At 31.8% G+C, this 19,931-nt stretch overlaps 4 protein-coding genes across 7 annotated transcripts in view; 2 read left to right on the top strand and 2 right to left on the bottom strand.

Moving 5' to 3' along the window:
- The window catches only part of LOC146539166 (trypsin-1-like), a 50,584-nt gene extending 44,383 nt beyond the window's left edge, over nucleotides 1-6,201 (top strand). For 2 of the 4 annotated variants that reach the window (XM_085185428.1, XM_085185429.1), the window contains exons 3-7: nucleotides 2,755-2,932; nucleotides 3,324-3,440; nucleotides 4,180-4,346; nucleotides 5,112-5,263; nucleotides 5,998-6,201. In XM_085185428.1, coding sequence (XP_085041554.1) covers nucleotides 2,755-2,932; nucleotides 3,324-3,440; nucleotides 4,180-4,346; nucleotides 5,112-5,263; nucleotides 5,998-6,201 — 818 coding nt within the window. Of the gene's footprint in view, nucleotides 1-898; nucleotides 1,039-1,712; nucleotides 1,886-2,754; nucleotides 2,933-3,323; nucleotides 3,441-4,179; nucleotides 4,347-5,111; nucleotides 5,264-5,997 lie in introns of those variants that run through there. The other 2 variants (XM_085185430.1, XM_085185427.1) reach the window with 2 other exon arrangements.
- A 211-nt stretch (nucleotides 6,202-6,412) lies between these two features.
- SmydA-5 (SET and MYND domain containing, arthropod-specific, member 5) lies at nucleotides 6,413-11,154 on the bottom strand. The gene is made up of 6 exons (XM_085185426.1): nucleotides 11,066-11,154; nucleotides 10,328-10,366; nucleotides 9,596-9,780; nucleotides 8,864-8,989; nucleotides 7,761-7,883; nucleotides 6,413-7,512 (listed from the first exon to the last, which is right to left on the bottom strand). The coding sequence occupies exons 2-6, from the start codon at nucleotides 10,361-10,363 to the stop codon at nucleotides 6,414-6,416; spliced, it is 1,569 nt and encodes a 522-aa protein (XP_085041552.1). The 5' UTR covers nucleotides 10,364-10,366; nucleotides 11,066-11,154; the 3' UTR covers nucleotide 6,413.
- A 490-nt stretch (nucleotides 11,155-11,644) lies between these two features.
- SmydA-2 (SET and MYND domain containing, arthropod-specific, member 2) lies at nucleotides 11,645-15,271 on the top strand. Its single transcript, XM_085185425.1, has 3 exons — nucleotides 11,645-13,077; nucleotides 13,185-13,369; nucleotides 15,037-15,271. The coding sequence occupies exons 1-3, from the start codon at nucleotides 11,775-11,777 to the stop codon at nucleotides 15,163-15,165; spliced, it is 1,617 nt and encodes a 538-aa protein (XP_085041551.1). The 5' UTR covers nucleotides 11,645-11,774; the 3' UTR covers nucleotides 15,166-15,271.
- A 661-nt stretch (nucleotides 15,272-15,932) lies between these two features.
- Nucleotides 15,933-19,464, bottom strand: LOC146539163 (ultraviolet-sensitive opsin). The gene is made up of 7 exons (XM_085185563.1): nucleotides 19,217-19,464; nucleotides 18,563-18,866; nucleotides 18,089-18,267; nucleotides 17,854-17,976; nucleotides 17,354-17,548; nucleotides 16,595-16,768; nucleotides 15,933-16,385 (listed from the first exon to the last, which is right to left on the bottom strand). Exons 1-7 carry the CDS (start codon nucleotides 19,280-19,282, stop codon nucleotides 16,176-16,178), a joined length of 1,251 nt encoding a protein of 416 aa, XP_085041689.1. The 5' UTR covers nucleotides 19,283-19,464; the 3' UTR covers nucleotides 15,933-16,175.
- Nucleotides 19,465-19,931: the final 467 nt, after the last annotated feature.

The following is a 19,931-nucleotide window of genomic DNA, read 5'->3' as shown; positions in this document are numbered from 1 at the left end:
TTGGCCGACTAATGTACGCGTCGTCATTTTCAGGGTGACCATGGTTTTTTGTAATTTTCTTGATATATTTTAGTTTTATATTAAAATGTATGTTTCAAGGACGTCGTAGTGCACCGGCACGAATGCGACAGATTGTGGGTTCGATTCCCACTCGAAGAAATGAATAATATTACACCATAATTTGTTTCCTTCTCATTTGCTGTAAGCTACACCTAAAACTAGAAAAAACTGTTTTATAAGGATGATAAAAATATGTGTAGATATAAAATTCCCCAGAGAGCGAATTTTGTTCAGAACCGCATTCACAGTAAGAGGCTGTGCCGTTGCGCCATGACGGCCTAATCAAGAAATATTGCATGTTTAAAGTTATTATATTGTTTCAAAATCCATATGTGAATCAAAAAGTAATTAGTGTAGGATAACGACGTATAATAACACACTAAAGGACTCGAGAATTACAATTGCTCAAGAAAAATTTAGGGCAAAAAGATGTAATAATCAATAATAACAACCGTAAAGGTTGCAAACATTATATAAAAAAATTGTACAAACCGACGGACAGTTACAATAAATATGTACTTAGACATTTTTCTTGTTTAATTTTATATTCGCAAACTTACTTAATTTAAATATATCATTCATTCATTCATTTATTATAATATATCAATTATAGTTAATATATATATTTACAATTATACCAATACAATAAATTGCTTGTAGATTGTTTTTTTAATAAATGAGAGAGTAATATGTAAAGTGAAAAACAAATTAATTATTGTTATTCACAATACCTCAAAAAACGGAGTAAAAGAGAGAGAGAGCGAGATAAAAGAGAAAATATAGAAAATCTAGTGATAAATCACTACGAATCTTGTATACAAAAAAACTATAGTCACCATACAAAAGTAAAGTTTCCATCACATATAAATATTTCGATAATGCTCACTCATTTGTGTAATGACAGGCAGTTCCGCGCTAGTTATCTACGCTTATCAGCCGAGGTTGCTTCGAACCTGACAATGAATTGTACGTAGGGAGGTACGTTGTCGATTATTAGATAGATTTACATACATTTTGTTATATTAAGTTAACAAGGCTAGCTGCGGCACAGGGCACATGCGTGAAACGATAAACGCAATAGCGGGTTCGATTTCTACTCACAAGAAAATAAAATATTTAGGATTTTTATTTCCAATAGAATTTGGCAAAAAGTGGAAAACGGAAGTACCTTATAGGGAACGGAGTGTCTTATCACCATGTTTCCAGCTTCACAATGCCTACCCTTGTATGTGTCCGATAACTGTATAATTTTTTTATTAAACTTTCTAGTTCACAATAGCTAATATAATATATTACGCTTCTACATACAGCCATTAGGCTATAGCCTTCATTAATATATGGACTATCGAGTATAGCTATAATTTTTCCATAATTTTTTTTTTAGCAGTAGTTCCTGAGATACGCGCGATAACAAACAAACATTTAAATTAATAACAAAAGTCGATAATTATTAACAATATTTTATCGATACTTACATTAAATTTGTGCATCACTACTTCACTAAGTTATAGGGGCCAGGCCTTCGAGCGTACGAAGGAGTTTCGTTCAAACAAATCATAGATCCTTTAAATATTAACTGTATGGAATCTCAACATATAGTGAGTGCACGCACTTTGACATGAGTGCACTCCTTTAAAATAAAATTAATTTTATTTTATTTTAATTAATTTTATTCATAAATACTAAAATTATTGTCATATTAGTGTTAAGTGTTGTTTAATATAGATAATTGATAGTTATTTTAGAGTTATATTCAAAATGGAGTTAGCTGTGATCGTTTTCGTTTTATTAAGTTTTGTGGATTTTGGATTATCCTTTGTAAATTGTAAGTATAAAATAAAAATAAACGATGGATAGAGAATTACAAAATTAACTTGGGATTCATCCAATTAGACCACTTAAAGGTAGCCAGAATCACATTACCTTCATTTCGTCGCTTTGACAATATACGGCGTTTAGTGACGCAAAAAAAACGATATTTCGAATTCTGAACGATACGAGAAAAAAGGTGTATAATAATATTAGATTCTCTAAAAATACAATATAAATAACATCAGACGAGAATTGAATCCGACACATTTATGGTCATCAACCTTTATAAACGTACTGAGATATAATTTTATATATACAAACTTTATTTAAAGCTTTCGCGGATCGTAGAAACATTAAATAGGTCTTAGCATATAATTTATTAACTATAAAAACTTCACCATAGGCTATTAGTATATTAATTTTGTTTATTTATATTAAAAATATAAATTATTAAAAAGTACCTATATAAATTTAACGAGATTACAGCTGGCCGTTGTGGCGCAGTGATTACCTATGTTTGACTGTCAAAGCGGTGGTATGGGTTTGAAACCCACAGGTGATATGATTATTTTAAATTATATTTACGTTCTTTCTCATATGAGATGTAGACGCGACGTAGAGTTGTGTCACTACACGGTATGAACAATGTGATAGAGTGTATTAACATTGAGTTTCCTCTGCCTTTGTTGTTCTGGAAAAAGCACCACGACTGGTCTCTAATATATAATGTTAGATTTCTACGAAGTAGGGTTTTTCCACACCGGTTGTGGGTTTGATTCCCACTTCGAGAATGAGTTACCTATTCTGAACTTTTGTTCACTTAATATGTGAAAATTAGCTGAAATCTTAGATGTTATTATTTAATTTTTCTTTTAATTACAGTGGCAAACGTAGAATGTGGCAAAGTGATGTCACGTAAGGGTCGAATAGTGGGCGGCACTGACAGCCTCCCCGCCGAGTTCCCGTGGGCAGCCAGCATCTGGAGACAGGGCACCCACCAGTGTGGCGCTACCGTCATACATGATAGATGGTTGTTGACAGCTGGACATTGCGTTTGTAGGTAAGGTAGCATGCTTTAGATAATTACAGTATTGTTATATTATTGTAGATATATTCATGAGGAAAGGGAAAGAAGTAAAAAATAATTATTTTTAAATATACGGATGGAAGTTAATTACTTTTTCTATCTGGTTATCCTTTCTATTTGGGTTCCTTTGTAAAAATGCCTTTCACGAGTATTTCCTTTTGACGTATTGTTGAATATCAATAATAGTTATACTATAGCGAAAACCATTATGGCTCAGACGCACAAGCATGCGACCGGTATAAAGGGAATAGTAGTGAATTCGATCCCCATACGAGGAAATGAAATATTTACCATGTATTTTTTTAGCAATTAGATTTTACTATAAAATAAATATTTATTCTTAATTATTCTCTTCTCTTTTTAGTGTTTTCGATGAATTCTACAAATCGAAACAGTTGACTGTAGTTGTTGGATATACTGATATATCATCAAGTGACGATAGTGAAAAGCTATCTAAAATAATACCACATCCAGAATATAGGTAAGTATTAAGTATAAAAAAATACTAAATTGACCTTTTTTTTGTTTTATATAGTGGAGAATACAAATCAATTCTCGAAATTGTGGATCCTTTTGACAATACACAAATACTCATAGTTGTTTGAGACATTTTAGGAACATAATGTCTTAATTCTAGGTTCCCTGTTTCCCCCTAGCTACCCTGCCTCCCATATAAAAAAATACAATATAATAAAAATCTAATTTAAAAAAAAGTCAATATCAATATAGAACACACAAATTATAGTGAACTCGTGTTTTCATAATTTAAGAACAAAATGATACTACGTCTACATTTTCAAGGGAATAAATTAGAATTTTCCTTGCTTTTGTATAATTTATAAAAGCCCAAGATACATTTACATAGTCTTTCATTTCATTACATCATACCTCTATTGTTTTAGAGTTGCTGTCGTGTACTGAGACAACTCTAGTAAAATTATATGTGGGGACTATACAAATTTGTTTTGATAATTTAATGAGAAAGTTTCATTTGTATGGAAAGTAAACTAATTGTCTTGATAAGAAGGAATATTTCATTTTCTTGCTCATAAATACCATAAATTGATGTAAAAATTGCTGTTTTTCTCGTATAAGAGAGGAACAATGTAATTTTAACACTAGGTTCCCAGGTTCCTCTGCCCACCCTGCTACAGCAAAAATACAGTGTGAATCTATAAAACTATATATAAATAACTTCAATACATTATAACATTTTGTAGATGCAAAAAGAAAACTAACGACGTAGCACTATTAAAGACAGCGCGTCAAATTCAATGGACCAACGAACTAAGGCCCGCGTGTCTTCCACAGCCGGAAGCTTCCGATTTTAGTGGAAAAATGGCGACTGTAGCTGGCTGGGGCTTCACTGATGAAGATAGGGCTATAGGTATGTTGGTAGATTGTAGGTAATCAGTACCCTGAATACTATTTGAACCCGCTAAGGTCCACAACAGCTACATTCTCTCTGCCTTTATTAAGAACACCATTCCCCTTATTACACCCTAAACTATAATATTACTAATATTAGTAAATCATACATGAAAAATATATTTCACATCAAAAGGATTTTTGCTAAATGAATGTGGCTTATTAGAACGGAAATTTAACGCTGGCCTGGCAACGTGTAATTAATGGTAACTCTTTTGTGGTCCTCGACGTTTTGACCCGAACTGTTGATATTTGAATTCTTTTAGCTGAATATTAAATGTTAATCTGTAGACTAATTACAATTTGGAAAATTTATATTTTAAAGATTATTTCATGAAAAAAAACGGTAACATTTAATTTTATATAGAAATATTTAATTTATTTGCTGTTGGAGAAAAGAAAATATTTGACTATAATACAAAAAAGAAAGTCATAGTAATTTATCACTTCAATTTATCAATTATTTACCTGTATGAAAAAATATTTAAAAAAATTGACATGACAAGCTTATTGTATTATTAGCAATTAACGGGTATGCAGAGGGAACTTAGTGTTAAGACACTCCATTCCTGTAATTCTCCAATTTACGCCAAATTTTCGAAGAACTGTGTGTTAAGCGGAACTCAACGCCGCGCTTTGTCTTAGAATATAAATATTTTGAGAATTTCATAGTATACTTAGACAACGAATAATAGTATATGAATCTAAAATGCTTTTCTTACAGGAATAAGACCAAATATCTTACAAAAGACTGAAGTAATTGTAGTAGAGAATGGTGAATGTAACAGTTGGTACGAATCGAAAGGCAGCAAGGTGAGGATTATAGCCACTCAAATGTGTGCTGGACATGAACTGGGAGGCCGAGACTCTTGTTGGGTAAGTTTGTTTTTTTTTTTTATTTTGCTAGTCCCTGTATCTCTTGTACAGGAGATTAGGAAGAGGAAGCCTAATATTTAGTCATATAGTTACCTACGAGCCACTCTATCTTCGAGATTGTAAGCAATCTCTGTTAATTAGTAGTAGTTGTAGATTCAATTAAATCATTTTTCAATTCGGAATAAACCATTTTCATATTCTCGCTCTACCAGGGGGATAAGACAAAGCATGGCGATGAGTTCTGCCACTCAACTCAGTGTTTCGTAAATTGGACGGAATATAAGGATGTCATGTCACCAGGTTTTCTCTACCTGACCCGTTATATACGTAATACGGCGTGAAGCTAAAAAAATATTATTCGATTAATCAAAATGGTCCCCCTTTTGTATTCAAAATTTCTGTATCAATTTAGATACCATACAAAACTTAATACAATTTATATAAATTTAAATTAAATAAATATAAATTAAATTTACTTTAGCATAATTTCTAAATTGAAGACGCAAATTTTCGCTGTAATTTGTTGCCATTTACTGGTCATTAGAATTGATGTTCATTAACAAAAACAGGCTTTTATTATTTTGTATGAAATATTTTTATTTGAAATTAAAGATTGAACTAAAAATTTATGATCAATTTGAAATATTAACAATGGCAAAAGAAATTGACAGTTATAAATTTACAACATTTTTTTTCTTAATTTTACGCACTCTTAAGCACTTCATCCATTTCAGGCTGACAGCGGCGGTCCTCTAATGATAAACGGCGACAAGGGCCACGCAATGGTGGTGGGAGTGGTATCAACAGGTAGCGGCTGCGCCAGAGCTAAGATGCCAGGCATATACACCAGGGTGTCTAAATACACAGAATGGATCACGGATAGCGTTAATAATGATAATGCTAGGTCAGGTTTGAGTTGGTACTTTAGAAGTAGGTGAGGAGCTTGTACTCTAAATTCTAATTCGAAATAATAAATATTTCTGTAATATGTGATATGTAAAAGTTTATTTTAATATTTTTACTTATAATGTGATTGTTTATGTGATTATTTATTAATAATAGTGTTTAGTCATTTAAACTGAAGTTACCAAATTATTTAATAACTGTGATAATAGTGTTAATATTTAATTTATTATGTTAATAAAATTATTTAAATATTAAAATTCTTTTCTTTACAATACTTCTGAAAATCTCTTTTACTCTCTTCTATTACTTCTAACAATCTTTTCCCAGCAGTTTCTTCTACATCATCTTTTAATGATAATAGTGCTGCTTGTAAACAAACATTTGCTTCTTCCAATAAAGGTTTTATTTCATCAATGGTTCTTATAGAGCCATCGTTTTTAGCCTTTCTCGTTTTTAGTACTAAAGCTGAATGAAGCTCGTGATGCAGCACAGCACTATATAAACTAAGTCGTGCGTTACCTGGATCTAAAGTCTTAGTAATAATTGTTAAATCTTTGCACATATTAATTTTCTTATCTAATATTTCTTCAGAAGTATAGCTAGGGTGTCTTCCATATAATTGTATAAGAGAATGCTTTATGGAATATAAATGGTAGTGATTTGGGTGTAAGAAAGTCGATAGTCGAGTTAAAACATTTTCTAACATATTAACAGAACCACCCATCATTTGTACATTTTCCACTTCTTCACCCATTTGAGAAATGAGCATACTGATTTGTGAATTATTAACTTTTATTGGACATTTGCTGCAAGCCCAATCAGTTTCATCATCTAAAGGATCTTCTGGCAAATGGACGCCATCACAGGGACCTTGGCCATCACCAAAGCATTTCATAGCACTTAAATAAGTTCCTAACTCAGTTGGATCGCTACATCTAGGACATTTACACGAAAAATATTTTGTATCTTTCAAATGTTGTCTTCTAGCTTGTGTTCCCCATAGCGCATGGCTGTACATGGTAGCTAAATGATTTCCTTTTGTTACTGGAACTACTACTTTAATTTTTATTTTATAGAGATCTTTTACATCTTTCGAAGACAAATTGAATATATGTTTAGTATTTGGTATGCAACTATGTTCCATTAAACATGTCTTAGCGTATAATGCATTTAATTCGGAGCCTTCTGGTAATCTTATTTCTAAAGAATTTGTGTCAATTATACCACATATAGTATGTAATAGCTCTGGAGATGCATTTTTAAAATATTTATTTCTAATATCACTTTCTAGCTTATTGATGAAATTGTCCATAAGGTATTCGACGATGAATTCGTTGGCCTCGCTGCAAATTAAAAAATATTTTATGACAAAATTGTTTTTGTTGATATAAATATGTTCTGTAGGTATTTTGTATATTGAGGATCTAAAACATATCAGATCTTACTATTATTAATCTAACAGTACTCAAAAATTCTAATAATTCTTTAAGTTTTGTAAAAATTTCAAAACAAAAGTTCTGCCAGTCAAAATACCATGTCATTAAAAATTCTATATGCAGAATTGATCCTAAAGCTAAAAAAATATACATACTCGTACGCTTCAGTCCCTGGACCGCGACATTCCATGTGTGATTGCATTTCTGTCAATTTTCTCCATTTTTCCACTTCAACATTTTGTAGCAGCAAACATCGTAGAGGTAACAAGGCGTCGTGTCTGAAATATTACATCAATTTCTATGTTATAAATTGCTTTTTGTTTTTTGTTTACATAAATAGAGATTGCGTAAAAGAAAAATATATAAAAAAATATTCTTAGGCTTACTTTCTAAGCGAAACTAAAATTTCTAAAATATTTTTTTCTAAGATAAATTCTAAGTTGCTCATTTTGCTAACATCATATGTATTTTATAGATTTCCGTAAACATTTTCAATCCAGAAATTCTCATTGCCCATATTTTTTTCAATAAAACTCATTATTTTCTATATTTTCACGCATATTCCCGCATAGCAGGTTAATTATATTTTCAACTCTCGTGCTTACAATCAGAAGCCTTGCCATTGTACCATCACGGCCTTATTAATTATACTTATTGAAATTATTAGGCTCTATTATTGTAATATTTAAAGACATCTTTTATATTATATTTATATCCATGACTGATATCCATGATAATGTTATAGAAAGAAGAATAAGTTATTATAATCAAATTCTAAATCATTTGGTGGTCATAAATCATTTGACAGTTTCTAAACTAAATTCACTAAGTAAGTAACTAAAACTAGCAAGGCTGCAGAGGTTAGCAACGGTTGTTATACTCAAGGTCTTTGAAATTACAAGTAAAAGATGACAGTTATTTGGCATGAAATTTTGAATAAATTAAACATAATAAAATTGTGTATACATAAATCTAAAAATTCTGTAAAAATATCCGAGTTTAAGTTTTTTTTTGTGGGTTACAAATTAAGCAAATTTTTGAAAAACATTAAAATTATTTAATTTTACTTATCGTCTGTATTTAGCGAGATACCATTATATACGATAATTTAGTCTTATAGCTTATTAGCTCTCTCTCGGCATACCTTAGTGGGATTCGAACCCACCACTGTGACCCATCAGTTATGTATCAACTATATTACAACAACGTTAAGAGATATGAGGGTCTTATTAGAAGCTGAGAAAAAACCTTTAATTACCTGTAATATTCAGCCATATCATCGAGCACACATTCTGGACGGACACTTAAAATTTCACACTCCAGTCCATGATGTCTTGGATCCTTTAGTCCTGGACAATTGCCTGAACACACAGGCCAGCCACATCTATAAAGAAAACATCAAAACTGTTTATTTGTTATAGAAGCACGTTAATTTTTTTCGGAACGTTAAGATTTTTAAATAAAAAAATCCATTCTTGTGAGTTGGACTCGCCATTCGAGTAGACTACAAATTTCATTCGAATCGATTGTAGGTCGTATGCAATTATGTGACCCTACAAGGGTTCCTTTTTTAAGGTACGGAACCCTAAAAATGGCTATAAAAAATATATATTTCTAATTTTAATAAACTCATCAAACGTTGTCAAACGCCGGGTATTAAATACTTTCCTTTCTCCGCTCTGGTAAGATTGCGGTATTGGGAACCGTCACCCAACCAAAAAGCCAATAAAATATTACTATTTAAAAACTTGCAAAATTGAAAAAAATACAATTATGCGTGTATAATTTATACAGTTTGTAAAAATTTAATATTTCTTACTTGTTAAATTATATTATAATTTTTGTATAACTAACCTAACGCATACTATATCAGAGTAGGTAGAGTGAACCTAGTGTCAAGACACTCCGAAATTCAAATCTTTGCGAGAAGAGTAGCAAAATTCAAAGCCGCGCAAATACGAGTATAATAAACAATATCCAATATACCAACTTTGAACACCTTTCCCCTATATCAGTAAACACCGGCTTATAGCAACCAACACATGGCATTGACGCTTCTGGATCAGGCATGGCCTTCGGTCCGAAGACCAGAGGCAGTTCTGTCAAGATTACATCTCCAGGTGACAAGTCACGTGCAGCTACCAGGTATCTTCCCAGCTCCTCAGATTGACGGACCTGTTGAAGGAAAGAGTGGATTATCGGTATATACTGAGAAATTAAAGGTATTATAAATATTTATTTAGGTGCAGAATTTTTTTTGTAATTAAATTCATTTAATTTTCATACTAAAAATAACCCTCGACCGCCGTGAAGCAATGGCTTAGCGTCTGATAGTAAGCGCGAGATTGTGGGTACGATTCCCGTTTGGGGGAATTTCACAATAATTATTTATTCTATTTTTTATTCAAATGTGTGTGTTATACTTATTTTATTAATTTAATGTATCTTTTATGCATTACTTTAAAAAATATTTGCATTCTGCTTTTTCTCACTTGCATTCATAAATAATAACTATGCCAAATTAAATATTCCTCCGTTGGCACAATTTTCTTAAAAAGGGGTAAAATTTTAATATTTTAAATTCTAATATTACGTGTGCAATAGCGACATCTAGTTTAACTTAATCGCATCTCATAAAAAGAAGGAAAGCTCAAGCCAAGAACCAACTCGCATCATAAAAATTTAGGGATCTAATAAGAGATGTCAGTAAAAAAAATATTACCTCATAAGTATCAAGATCACCATTATTTTGTTCCATTATCTGAAAAAATATATAATAAGCTTATTTAGATATTTTGATGAGATAATTGTTATTTTACTATATACGCAATAAATACACCAATCAGGGTAAATGAAATTCCCCAAGCGATTCCACATCGTTAAAAGTGCGCAAAATTTCGAAAACTAATGTTTTAACACTAACTTTCTCCTCATCTCTTCTAGTGTGTACTTATTCAAATATTTTGAACCTGTCATGCAATTTTTTCACCGTATCCTACATAACTACAGCAGACAAATCGTCACATGTCGTGCCAACGCACCTCTACAGCCTATTTCAATTATATAGATGATTCATACATATTTCAAATTTATCATCAAATTCAGAACAATTATAATTTCAAATTTCCTCTGTAATTTAACTTCAATTTAGTTTGATGTGGTGACGAGGGAATGTTATTATAATAATGGAAATTAGATACTAGTCAATATCTAATAATTATTTATTAATACTAATTAGGCAACAAGCTAAGGAATTACATACGAGTACCAATTTAATTTTCAATAATATGTAAAACAATGTAAGTACATAAATATATTTATTAGATTTAATTTAAAATATACTTTTTTAGCTCCCTAGCATACGGAATACAGTACCCCTCATATATGAGGATAAACAAAGTGTTAATACACTCATTTTCACATTTTTACGCGTTATTATTGTAAAAAATCTTTAACTAACCTTTTTTTTCTAATATTTATTCCAAATTCAAAACTCAATTCTTCAATAAAATACACTTTTATAAACACGCACTGCGCGCGCGCAGGAGAGCTTACAACTAGTGGGCGGGCGAACTGGGCAGGTTGCGTAATTACGATATAATGTTTTTTTCATGAAAATAGACTTTCTTTTGACTTTTTTATTTACGACGTGAAAAGAATATTTATTCAATGAAATGAGTTTATGAGTTTATTAAATAAAATATTTCTTAAGAAAAAAAATATTACTCAAAACATTTTTTTATTGTTTTGTACATATTTTTTTCACAATGGCTACCTATATTCAACAAAATCATTAAAAAAAATGTAAATATTGATTAACCTGTCTAATTTTACAATTTATTAGAAAAGGTACCTATTTCATTCATTTACGCAGTATTTGGGCACTTTATAAAGTTAATTAAACTACATATATATTTTTAACAATACAACTAATAGTTCACAAGGCCTGGTTCATCGGCAGACGAAAGGTATGCGTTGTCTAGAAGACAATTGTTCTTATCAAGGAACAGTAGTTTTGTAATACTTCATTTTGTTGGCACGAATACAAGTTTTTAGTCAGCAGTGATAATTAACCGTATCTATATTTAACGAGTATTGTGTTGGGAACGAGACGAGATGCGCGCGCGCTCGCCCTAAAATCTTTCTATTTCATTTGTTACAATAAAACAATGGATAGGCGCGAAATACCGGTATGCGATGTCTGCCAGCAGCCAGCCAACCAAACATGTGGAGGCTGTAAGCTTGTGTATTACTGCTCCAGAGCTCATCAAAAAAAGGGTTGGAAAGAAGGGCACAAATTAAAATGTTGTGCTTTCAAAATTCAGTACACAGAAACTCTTGGACGACATATGGTAGCAACCAGGGATATTCAACAAGGGGAGGTGATCTTAAAAGAAAATCCAGCTGTCAGTGGTCCAAGAATCTCCAGTCCTGCACACTGTTTATCATGCGGCAAGAAACTTGGGCCAATACAAAAAGATGACAAATTGGATTTCTACAAGTGCGAATCGTGTCATTGGCCTATGTGTGGTGCTGATTGTGAAAAGGCTGAAGTGCATAAGGATGAATGCAAAATAATGACGAAACGTAATTACAAATGTGACATAAAATATGAACACCCAGGGAAGGTAGAGGCAGCATATTGCGTTATCGCTCCGTTGAGGGTATTGTTGATGAAGACAAGTAATCCTAAAGCTTACGAAAGTATAATGAGCTTAGAGTCACATCTAAAAGACAGAGTAAACACACCTTTATATCAAGTACTAAAGACGAATCTTGTTACTTTTGTTACTCAAGTACTTGGACTGCCGTTTGATGAGGAAACTATTTTGAAAGTAGCTTCAATATTTGATACAAACTCCTTTGATGTAAGATCTGCAGATGGTTCGAAAAGGTTACGTGCTATTTACCTGACAGCTTCAATGATGAATCATAATTGCAAGCCTAATACTCGTCATATTTACTTAAACGACGAAAACAAGTTGGCTCTTATTGCAACAGTACCAATTTTAAAAGGTGAATTGATTTTTGCAACATACACACAAACGTTACTGGGAACTTTAGACAGGAGGAGGCTTTTGAAGGCAAACAAATGTTTTGAATGTCAGTGCTCAAGGTGTTCAGATCCAACAGAATTTGGAACATATTTGGGTAATATATTCTGTTCAGTATGTAATAGCACAGATCCTAATTCACCCAAAGATGCTATACTAGTCTCCACCAACCCGTTAGAAGAAAGTGCATCATGGCAATGCCAAAAATGTGGTTACTATATACAAAGTAGACAAATGGTGTGGGGCAATAATGCTTTGAAACAAGAGCTAGGGGCACTGGATAAAGGTGGACCGAAAGGTTTCGAGGAATTCATCAGCAAATATAGTTCAACGTTGCATTCCACTAACCATTTGGTAGTACAAGCTAAGTTAGCACTGTTGCAGATTTATGGAAACTACAAAGGATATACGTTGACAGGTATTTTTTTATTATCATATACCTTAAATTTATTGTAATTTTCAAATATTCTATTACATAAGGTACAAATCTATATATTACAACATCAGAAATAAAATAAATTACAGAACTGTCAGATTACTTACTGAAAAGAAAAGTAGATTTGTGTAACGAGTTACTAGAAGTGGCTGAGAATCTAGACCCTGGGTGGACAAGGTTCCGTGGTACTATTCTTTTGGAACTTCAAGCTGCTATGATGATGCAAACTAAAAGGGATTTTGAAGACGACAAATTGACAAAAGAGGGTGCTCAGGTTGGTTGCTAAAATTAATTACATTTATTTTCGTTACATATGATAGGTGAATTTTGCCTATTATCATTCGATGCTAAAAACGTACGTCACACATTCTTTTACTAGCGGTTAAGCATTTTATTGCTTTCTTAATTTATTTTTATTGGCATTTGTAAGTAACAGTTGGCTGTTTGCCTCCGTAGACAGAATTTCAGAATATTTTAATTACGTTATTGTATACGTCGAGTTATTATTGGAATTTCCTAATTTTATGAATACAAAAAGTTACGAAAACTTAAATAATTTAGTTTTTTTTATATCGCGTAAGTGTATAAAATGAATTTAAAGGTCTTTAAAGTACCTCTTCGTGTTAATTTTATATTTTTATATACGTGTTGTCACTACCTATTATAATTTAATTTGGCTGAGAATAGATCAATCCTTCAATACTTATATTATTATCTTCTAACTTCTACTAAAATACTAGTGTTTATAGAGGAAATAAAAATAACTATTTTCTTAAAGCCATTCTATATGAGTAGGTATATGAAACTCTCTCGTTACTGAGTGACTGACAGACAAGACACAGACAAATCCACTGAACTCTGGCATTTGAAATCCCTGAGATTTTCCATTTTAAATCTTACGACTAGACGAAGAGCAGAGGGACAAACAGAGGCACAGAGGCACAAGTATGCGACTGTAAATGTGAGTTGTGAGTCTAATAAACACGCAATGCTGCCAAAATTCGGCGGAAACTAAAGTATCTTAAAGGTAGCGAAGTCTTAAACTAGGTTTCTAGGTTCCCTCTACGTACCCTGCTACATGCAAGATACAGCGTGGAAGTAAAAAAAGGCTTACGACGCGTCTTTTGTATATATTCAAATTAAAATGCACCATCCCAAGTAGAAAAGTGAAAAATTTGATTAAAAATGTAGAACAAAAAACGAACTAATTCCTGTTCAAAAATTAATAGAACCCGGTTGTCACAATAACGTAAAGATTGCTATACCTAAATCAGTAGGAAAAATATTTGGCGAAATGCCAGTCAAGAAGTTGATGGGCAAAACGGTGTTCCAGATCTTATTAATAGCTGTAACGGCGTAACATGAATACACTAGTAAGATTTAACTAATAATCTGTTATAAGGTTATCGTGGCCGTCAGTTTTACTAATAGATATTTGTTTGTACGTGCGCAACGGGAAAACGTCTAGCTGTAAATAAGATCGTGGGTTCAATCATCTTCCAGGGGAATGAAATATTTTAGATTTTCTCTTATCAGATAAGGCGAGCATGGCAGAAAGTTGAGAACGAAGTGTGTGCACTCTGCCTACCCTGTAATGGGAGAGAAAGCAAAAAAAAGCTTCATCGTATAACCATACAGTCCATTGAGTTTTGGTTGGTACTCGATATAAAAACTGAATAAAACATTTCTAAACAATAAATATTTCTTTGCCTTCTTGGACTTGGTCAAGATCTATGTCATATAGAAAGATGGGTAAAACAAGAGTTCCAATCAGTTGGACTTTAGTGGTCTTGATAATTTTTCTGTTCTCCCACATCTTTTCAAGCCTATTCAGCATTACTGTTTATTGCATACGTCGTTTTATGTCCTCATTTCATTTCTTCAACTCTTCAGCAATTGGTCCCTTCATATAATAAATATTTAATGTATCTTTTCTTACAGGAACAACTGATGGAAAGCATGGCGCTACTACAAGAAGCAACGGATATTTTGAAAATAGAGCCATATATGAAGGAAACGTTGGAAACTAAAGTTCAAGACTTAAAAGCTATGTTAGATTTGACCTCATAATAAGTGAAAAAACTAAATTTCATCTTTCATGGACTCGGTAATTTAACGGAATTCTAAAATATTTACTTATACTTTGTCATATTTTAATTTAATTGATCCAGTTTTTTCTGTTAGTCACACAATTTAGAGAATTTTTCATTCTTTCTGCAAATCAATTATCAGTTATGTTTTGATTAACAAAAAAATAAGAGGCAAATTAAACGAAAATTATATATATATATGTTTTATTTTATTTTAATTTGTAAATATTTAACATTTTTAAGTATTTAAGATATTAAAAGAAACTGATAAATTAATTTACGGTAATATAAGTTAATGTACGGTACATAATTAATAATGCATTGTTTTAAATTATTAAATGAATTCAGAATTATATTTCGTATTGTAATTATTAATAATTAACGATAACACAATGAGTTTTCACAATAAGATAATAATTATATTAAAAAAATATATTTATACTTACATAAGTATCACATTTAAGCAGAAGAATTTGTTGAGTTAAACATGCTAAATCTCAGGAACTAATGTTACAAATTAAAACGTTATTTCTGTGCCTACATATCGTAGGGAGGCAAATTAGGGCGGTAGATTTTTGGACCAATTTCTTTTTGCAAACAACTTGGTACAAACTTCTTAATTTAAACTTCATAAACGTCAAAAACATTTAAAGAATAAATCAATGAAAATGAGTGATTTCTAAAGCCAAATTATTTTCCAACAATTATGGGAGAACGAGGTACTATATTGTTATGTAACGACGTTAATTCTCCATCATTTGTCACCATTTCTGCGATAACAATTTGCAGAACGATTATCCTAAGTAGGATATAGCTGACCACAAGTTTTATGTTAGAAAACAGGGAAATTTACTTAAAATTAACCTTGAGACAAGAAAAGATAAATGTAGTCACTTTTTAACTTTTAGTTTATACATTATATACGCGAACGAAGCAAAAGAAAACACTAGTATAAAATATAAATATATCCAATTTTTTCACACCTAATTCTTATACCGGCTCTGTTTTAAGAGGTGTTACTTTAGTTGGTTTAGTGGTAGCTTCATCCACTTTGGGTATACTGAGTTCCACTGACTGTCTGTTAATGTGGAGGAAGTTCTTCACCATCCCTGATATCTTCCTTTTTCGCCGTGGACTGGTTTCTATGACGAATATCTTTTCTATGTTATTCGGCTGTATTGAGTGCTTCTTTTTTACGACCTGTCAAATTATACTTTTATTTGGAATATAATAAAATCGTGTAATAAATTACTAGTTAATTTAAACTTGCTATATTGTATGTTTTTAAGTGTTTTATGCACAATCCAAGAAATATTTGGAACTGATCCCCATCCAGAAAAGTTGGTTATTAACAAATTATCATTATTTTCCTGATTTCACAAGATTAAAACTAGTATAGCATCTCTTACCGTAGTACATATACAGCACCACGCACTAAATCTAAAGCAAGCGATGCCGGGTGTTCTGTCCATAGCTCGTCGAAATCTGATGTTCGTAAAACCGTATATGAGAGGGTTGATGGCGCAATTCACGTACATTAGGTAGCTTGCTATAAACCATATTATTTCATAGCCGCCTTCTACCTGCATATAAAATATATATAAAAATAAACAGATGTACAAATATATAATTATTAAACGTTAATAATTAATTATTAATTAATTAATTATTATTAATAATAATTATTAATTTATTATTATGAGAAATTCCAAACTGTGCCAGAATACTGTCATTTATAGAAACACACACGTCTTAATTTCTATAACTAAATTTGCAATGCCTACTAATCCTCATCAAAATGTTTATTTTAGTAGTTAATTATGCATTATTTATTATTTCTTTAAGACTTAGATACATATTTTATTATTGTTTTCGGAATGATATATTTATTCTTGATGATTCCATTTCAATTAAAATCGAGAAAAGAAAGAGAGACAGTATAAGATTGGTGTCATCCTCAACCTCTGTCATTTCTAGAATGTTGACAGCGACACTAGTAGAGTCATTTCCAATTTGGTTAAGTATTAATGCCTATTTAAAAGCTCAACTTATATTACAAGTCACAGGCACTTCTCTGCCCCTTACTCTGCCTCTGCCACTGCCACATCCATACATTCGTATAGTGAATCCATGGAATGTCTACTGATAATATTTAATAAATAATTTACCGCATTAATTTCCTTCTTCAAATTGCTTCGCCAGTACACCAATACAGTATACGGTATTCTGCAAAATACAGCAGCTAGAAGTATACAAGCAGTAATCCTCATGGCCTTGCCTCTTGCTTTGTTTATAGTCTGGCCTCCACCTCTGGAGGACAGCTCGCGGGCAGTCCATTCTATCCTCCACATTATTGTGCCATACTGAAAATATATGCAAAATTGTATATAAAAAACACTCTCCCACCTGGGAAAACATTAGATGTATTTGAAAAGTATTTGTTTGTATAAGCAATTGTGTGAAAAATTAGATCCCTAAAATAGATATATTTATATTTAGTCTGTTGCCCCGATGTAATAATCCAAAGATATGTATCGAAATCGAATGAAAAACGTTAAAAGGAATGTTTTAATACTATTCTTATACTGCAAAAGAATTTGTAATTATCAAAAAGTAAAATATTGAAATAGCTTTTTGCCCATTTATTATTAATATTAAATTAACTAACAGTTATAATCATAACGCCCAACGGGATCCACACCAGTAGCAGAATAATAAAATGCCAATATATGCTGATTATTTCCAGGTCTTCAGCACAGAACATTTCCAGGTGGTCTAACCACTGACGCTCCTGAAACAAATCACAATCAATGGAAACTAAAAATATTTCTTTTTAGTTTTTGTATGAACTCTTTTGTTACCCACACTCTATTCTTTGTGTGATAAAATAATTTTAGCAATACCATGTACTCTCTTTTTATACTCCAAGGCAGAGACAATCCGATAGCAACGACCCAAGTGGCGATAATCAGTTTAGGAGCAGCATTCTTGGTGACCTTTGCCTCTTGTGTCAAAGCTGCTGATGCCAATCTGTCATATGATACAAGCATCACTGCTATCACGCTAGCGAGAAGACAACACGCTGAAACACGAAACAAATAATAATTTAAATAGTATTAGTAAGACGCAAAAATCTAATGTAAGAAATATTTCTTTATCTTTCGTCCTTTTTAGAACCATTTGTGCTGAACGGCGAGCCTCTTTCTATTTTAAATATATTAATTCTAAGTGAGGACCAAATTTCTACAAACAACCCTCAATATAAGCAATAGTTTCACACATAAATCAACCACCCAAGAAAAACAACAATAAATAAATCAAAATTTAAGCAAAATTTAATTAAAATCTATTAATTTTATGCATAAATATGTACCTACCTTGCAAAAATCCTTCAAATCTGCATCCAAAGTTTCTCAAAACATAATTCTGATAAAATTCCCTGACAAGCATGAACCAAGGACAAAAAATTAGTGTCACTAGATCAATCAGAGCAAGATTGCCGATCAGAAAATTACTCGGTGTCCACAACCATTTGTTTCTTATCAAAATGATGAGGATGACAGCATTGAGGAAGATGCCCAGAACACCAACGACGAGCATCGCTGATGTTTTCAAAGCAATCTCCTGTAATGGCTTCACGTGCCATAGTCTGTTTGGAAACGGATATTCAGATGTATCTAGCTGTAAAAATGTTTTATTTTTATGTCAAGAATAGAAATTTTACATATGGACATTTTATTATTACATCATTAGTATACAATAGTAATTTAATAATAATATTATTCTATAATTGTTTAAGCAATCATATTAAATCGAGAACTTTCATGATTTCTTTAATTAAATTGAAAATCAAAAATAGAATAAAAATCTAATAGAACGGAAAGAATACAGAGCGTTCCAACACTATTTTTTTTAGTAGAGAGAGTGGATTTAGGCGTAAAAATATAAAAACAAGATTTGTCACTACAAATAAACAAAAACAATTGACGAGAATTATTGTATTTAAGTAATAATTCCGAAAAAATACTTACATTATCAAAATAATCCGTCGTCCAGTTAGTAAGAAACTTTGGTATATCAACATCGTCGTCCAGCATTATTTTGTTCTAGCATTTTCATTACTACACTTAAGTATGGAAAAAAATATTTTTTAGCTGTATAAGCTCTTTAGATAACCAGCCTACTAGTCCATTAGAATAAAAAGCATTCTTATCACCGATGATTGATAGTGTCAAATCAGATATTGGTGTTAGGCGAGGTTGGAGTGATAATGAAATATGTTATTGAAAAACGGCGTGACTGTTTCGCATAATAACTACCTACTACGTGAAATAGATTAGAAATCTGCAATATGTATGCGTCAATGTCTCTTAATTAAATGGACTCTCTGATATATTACATTTTTGGTATGTACATTACTGTACTAATATTTTCATTTGTTCGCTCTGGTAACGAGGCAAAGCGCGGCGTTAAGTTGTGCCGCTCAACACGTAATGCCTCTGGAAGTCAGTGGAAAATGGGAAATGGAAGTGTTAATAAGTTCCTAGGTTTCCTCTAGGACACAGAGGGAAGTTTATAAAAAGACAGTAAGAAATAAAGTTTCTAGTTTTTTTTCGTATACTAGGTTAAGCAGAGTTAATCTAATATAGCATTATCATTGCCTGCCATTTTTTTTCATATTTTCTGTGATATCGCGTGTTGGGTGGTGGAACTCTACCACGCTGCACGTTGTTTACGATAACTGGA

The sequence above is a fragment of the Heliconius melpomene genome, chromosome 5, assembly GCF_056956725.1.
Source record: "Heliconius melpomene rosina isolate 202511_hmr_F chromosome 5, ASM5695672v1, whole genome shotgun sequence".
Classification (NCBI taxonomy): Eukaryota; Metazoa; Arthropoda; class Insecta; order Lepidoptera; family Nymphalidae; genus Heliconius; species Heliconius melpomene.
Note: the sequence above shows the minus strand (reverse complement) of the source record. Positions and strands in the feature narration are given on the sequence as shown.

Excerpts from the sequence above, each read along its gene's own strand:
- SmydA-5 (XM_085185426.1), bottom strand. The coding sequence starts at position 10,363 with ATGGAACAAAATAATGGTGATCTTGATACTTATGAG. Across the intron at positions 9,781-10,327 it reads GTGATCTTGATACTTATGAG|GTCCGTCAATCTGAGGAGCT; the intron begins GTAATATTTTTT and ends TTCCTTCAACAG. Across the intron at positions 7,884-8,863 it reads GATATGGCTGAATATTACAG|ACACGACGCCTTGTTACCTC; the intron begins GTAATTAAAGGT and ends GTAATATTTCAG.
- SmydA-2 (XM_085185425.1), top strand. The coding sequence starts at position 11,775 with ATGGATAGGCGCGAAATACCGGTATGCGATGTCTGCCAGCAGCCAGCC. Across the intron at positions 13,078-13,184 it reads CAAAGGATATACGTTGACAG|AACTGTCAGATTACTTACTG; the intron begins GTATTTTTTTAT and ends AATAAATTACAG. Across the intron at positions 13,370-15,036 it reads TGACAAAAGAGGGTGCTCAG|GAACAACTGATGGAAAGCAT; the intron begins GTTGGTTGCTAA and ends CTTTTCTTACAG.
- LOC146539163 (XM_085185563.1), bottom strand. The coding sequence starts at position 19,282 with ATGCTGGACGACGATGTTGATATACCAAAGTTTCTTACTAACTGGACG. Across the intron at positions 18,268-18,562 it reads ATTTGAAGGATTTTTGCAAG|CGTGTTGTCTTCTCGCTAGC; the intron begins GTAGGTACATAT and ends TTCGTGTTTCAG. Across the intron at positions 17,977-18,088 it reads GTATAAAAAGAGAGTACATG|GAGCGTCAGTGGTTAGACCA; the intron begins GTATTGCTAAAA and ends GATTTGTTTCAG.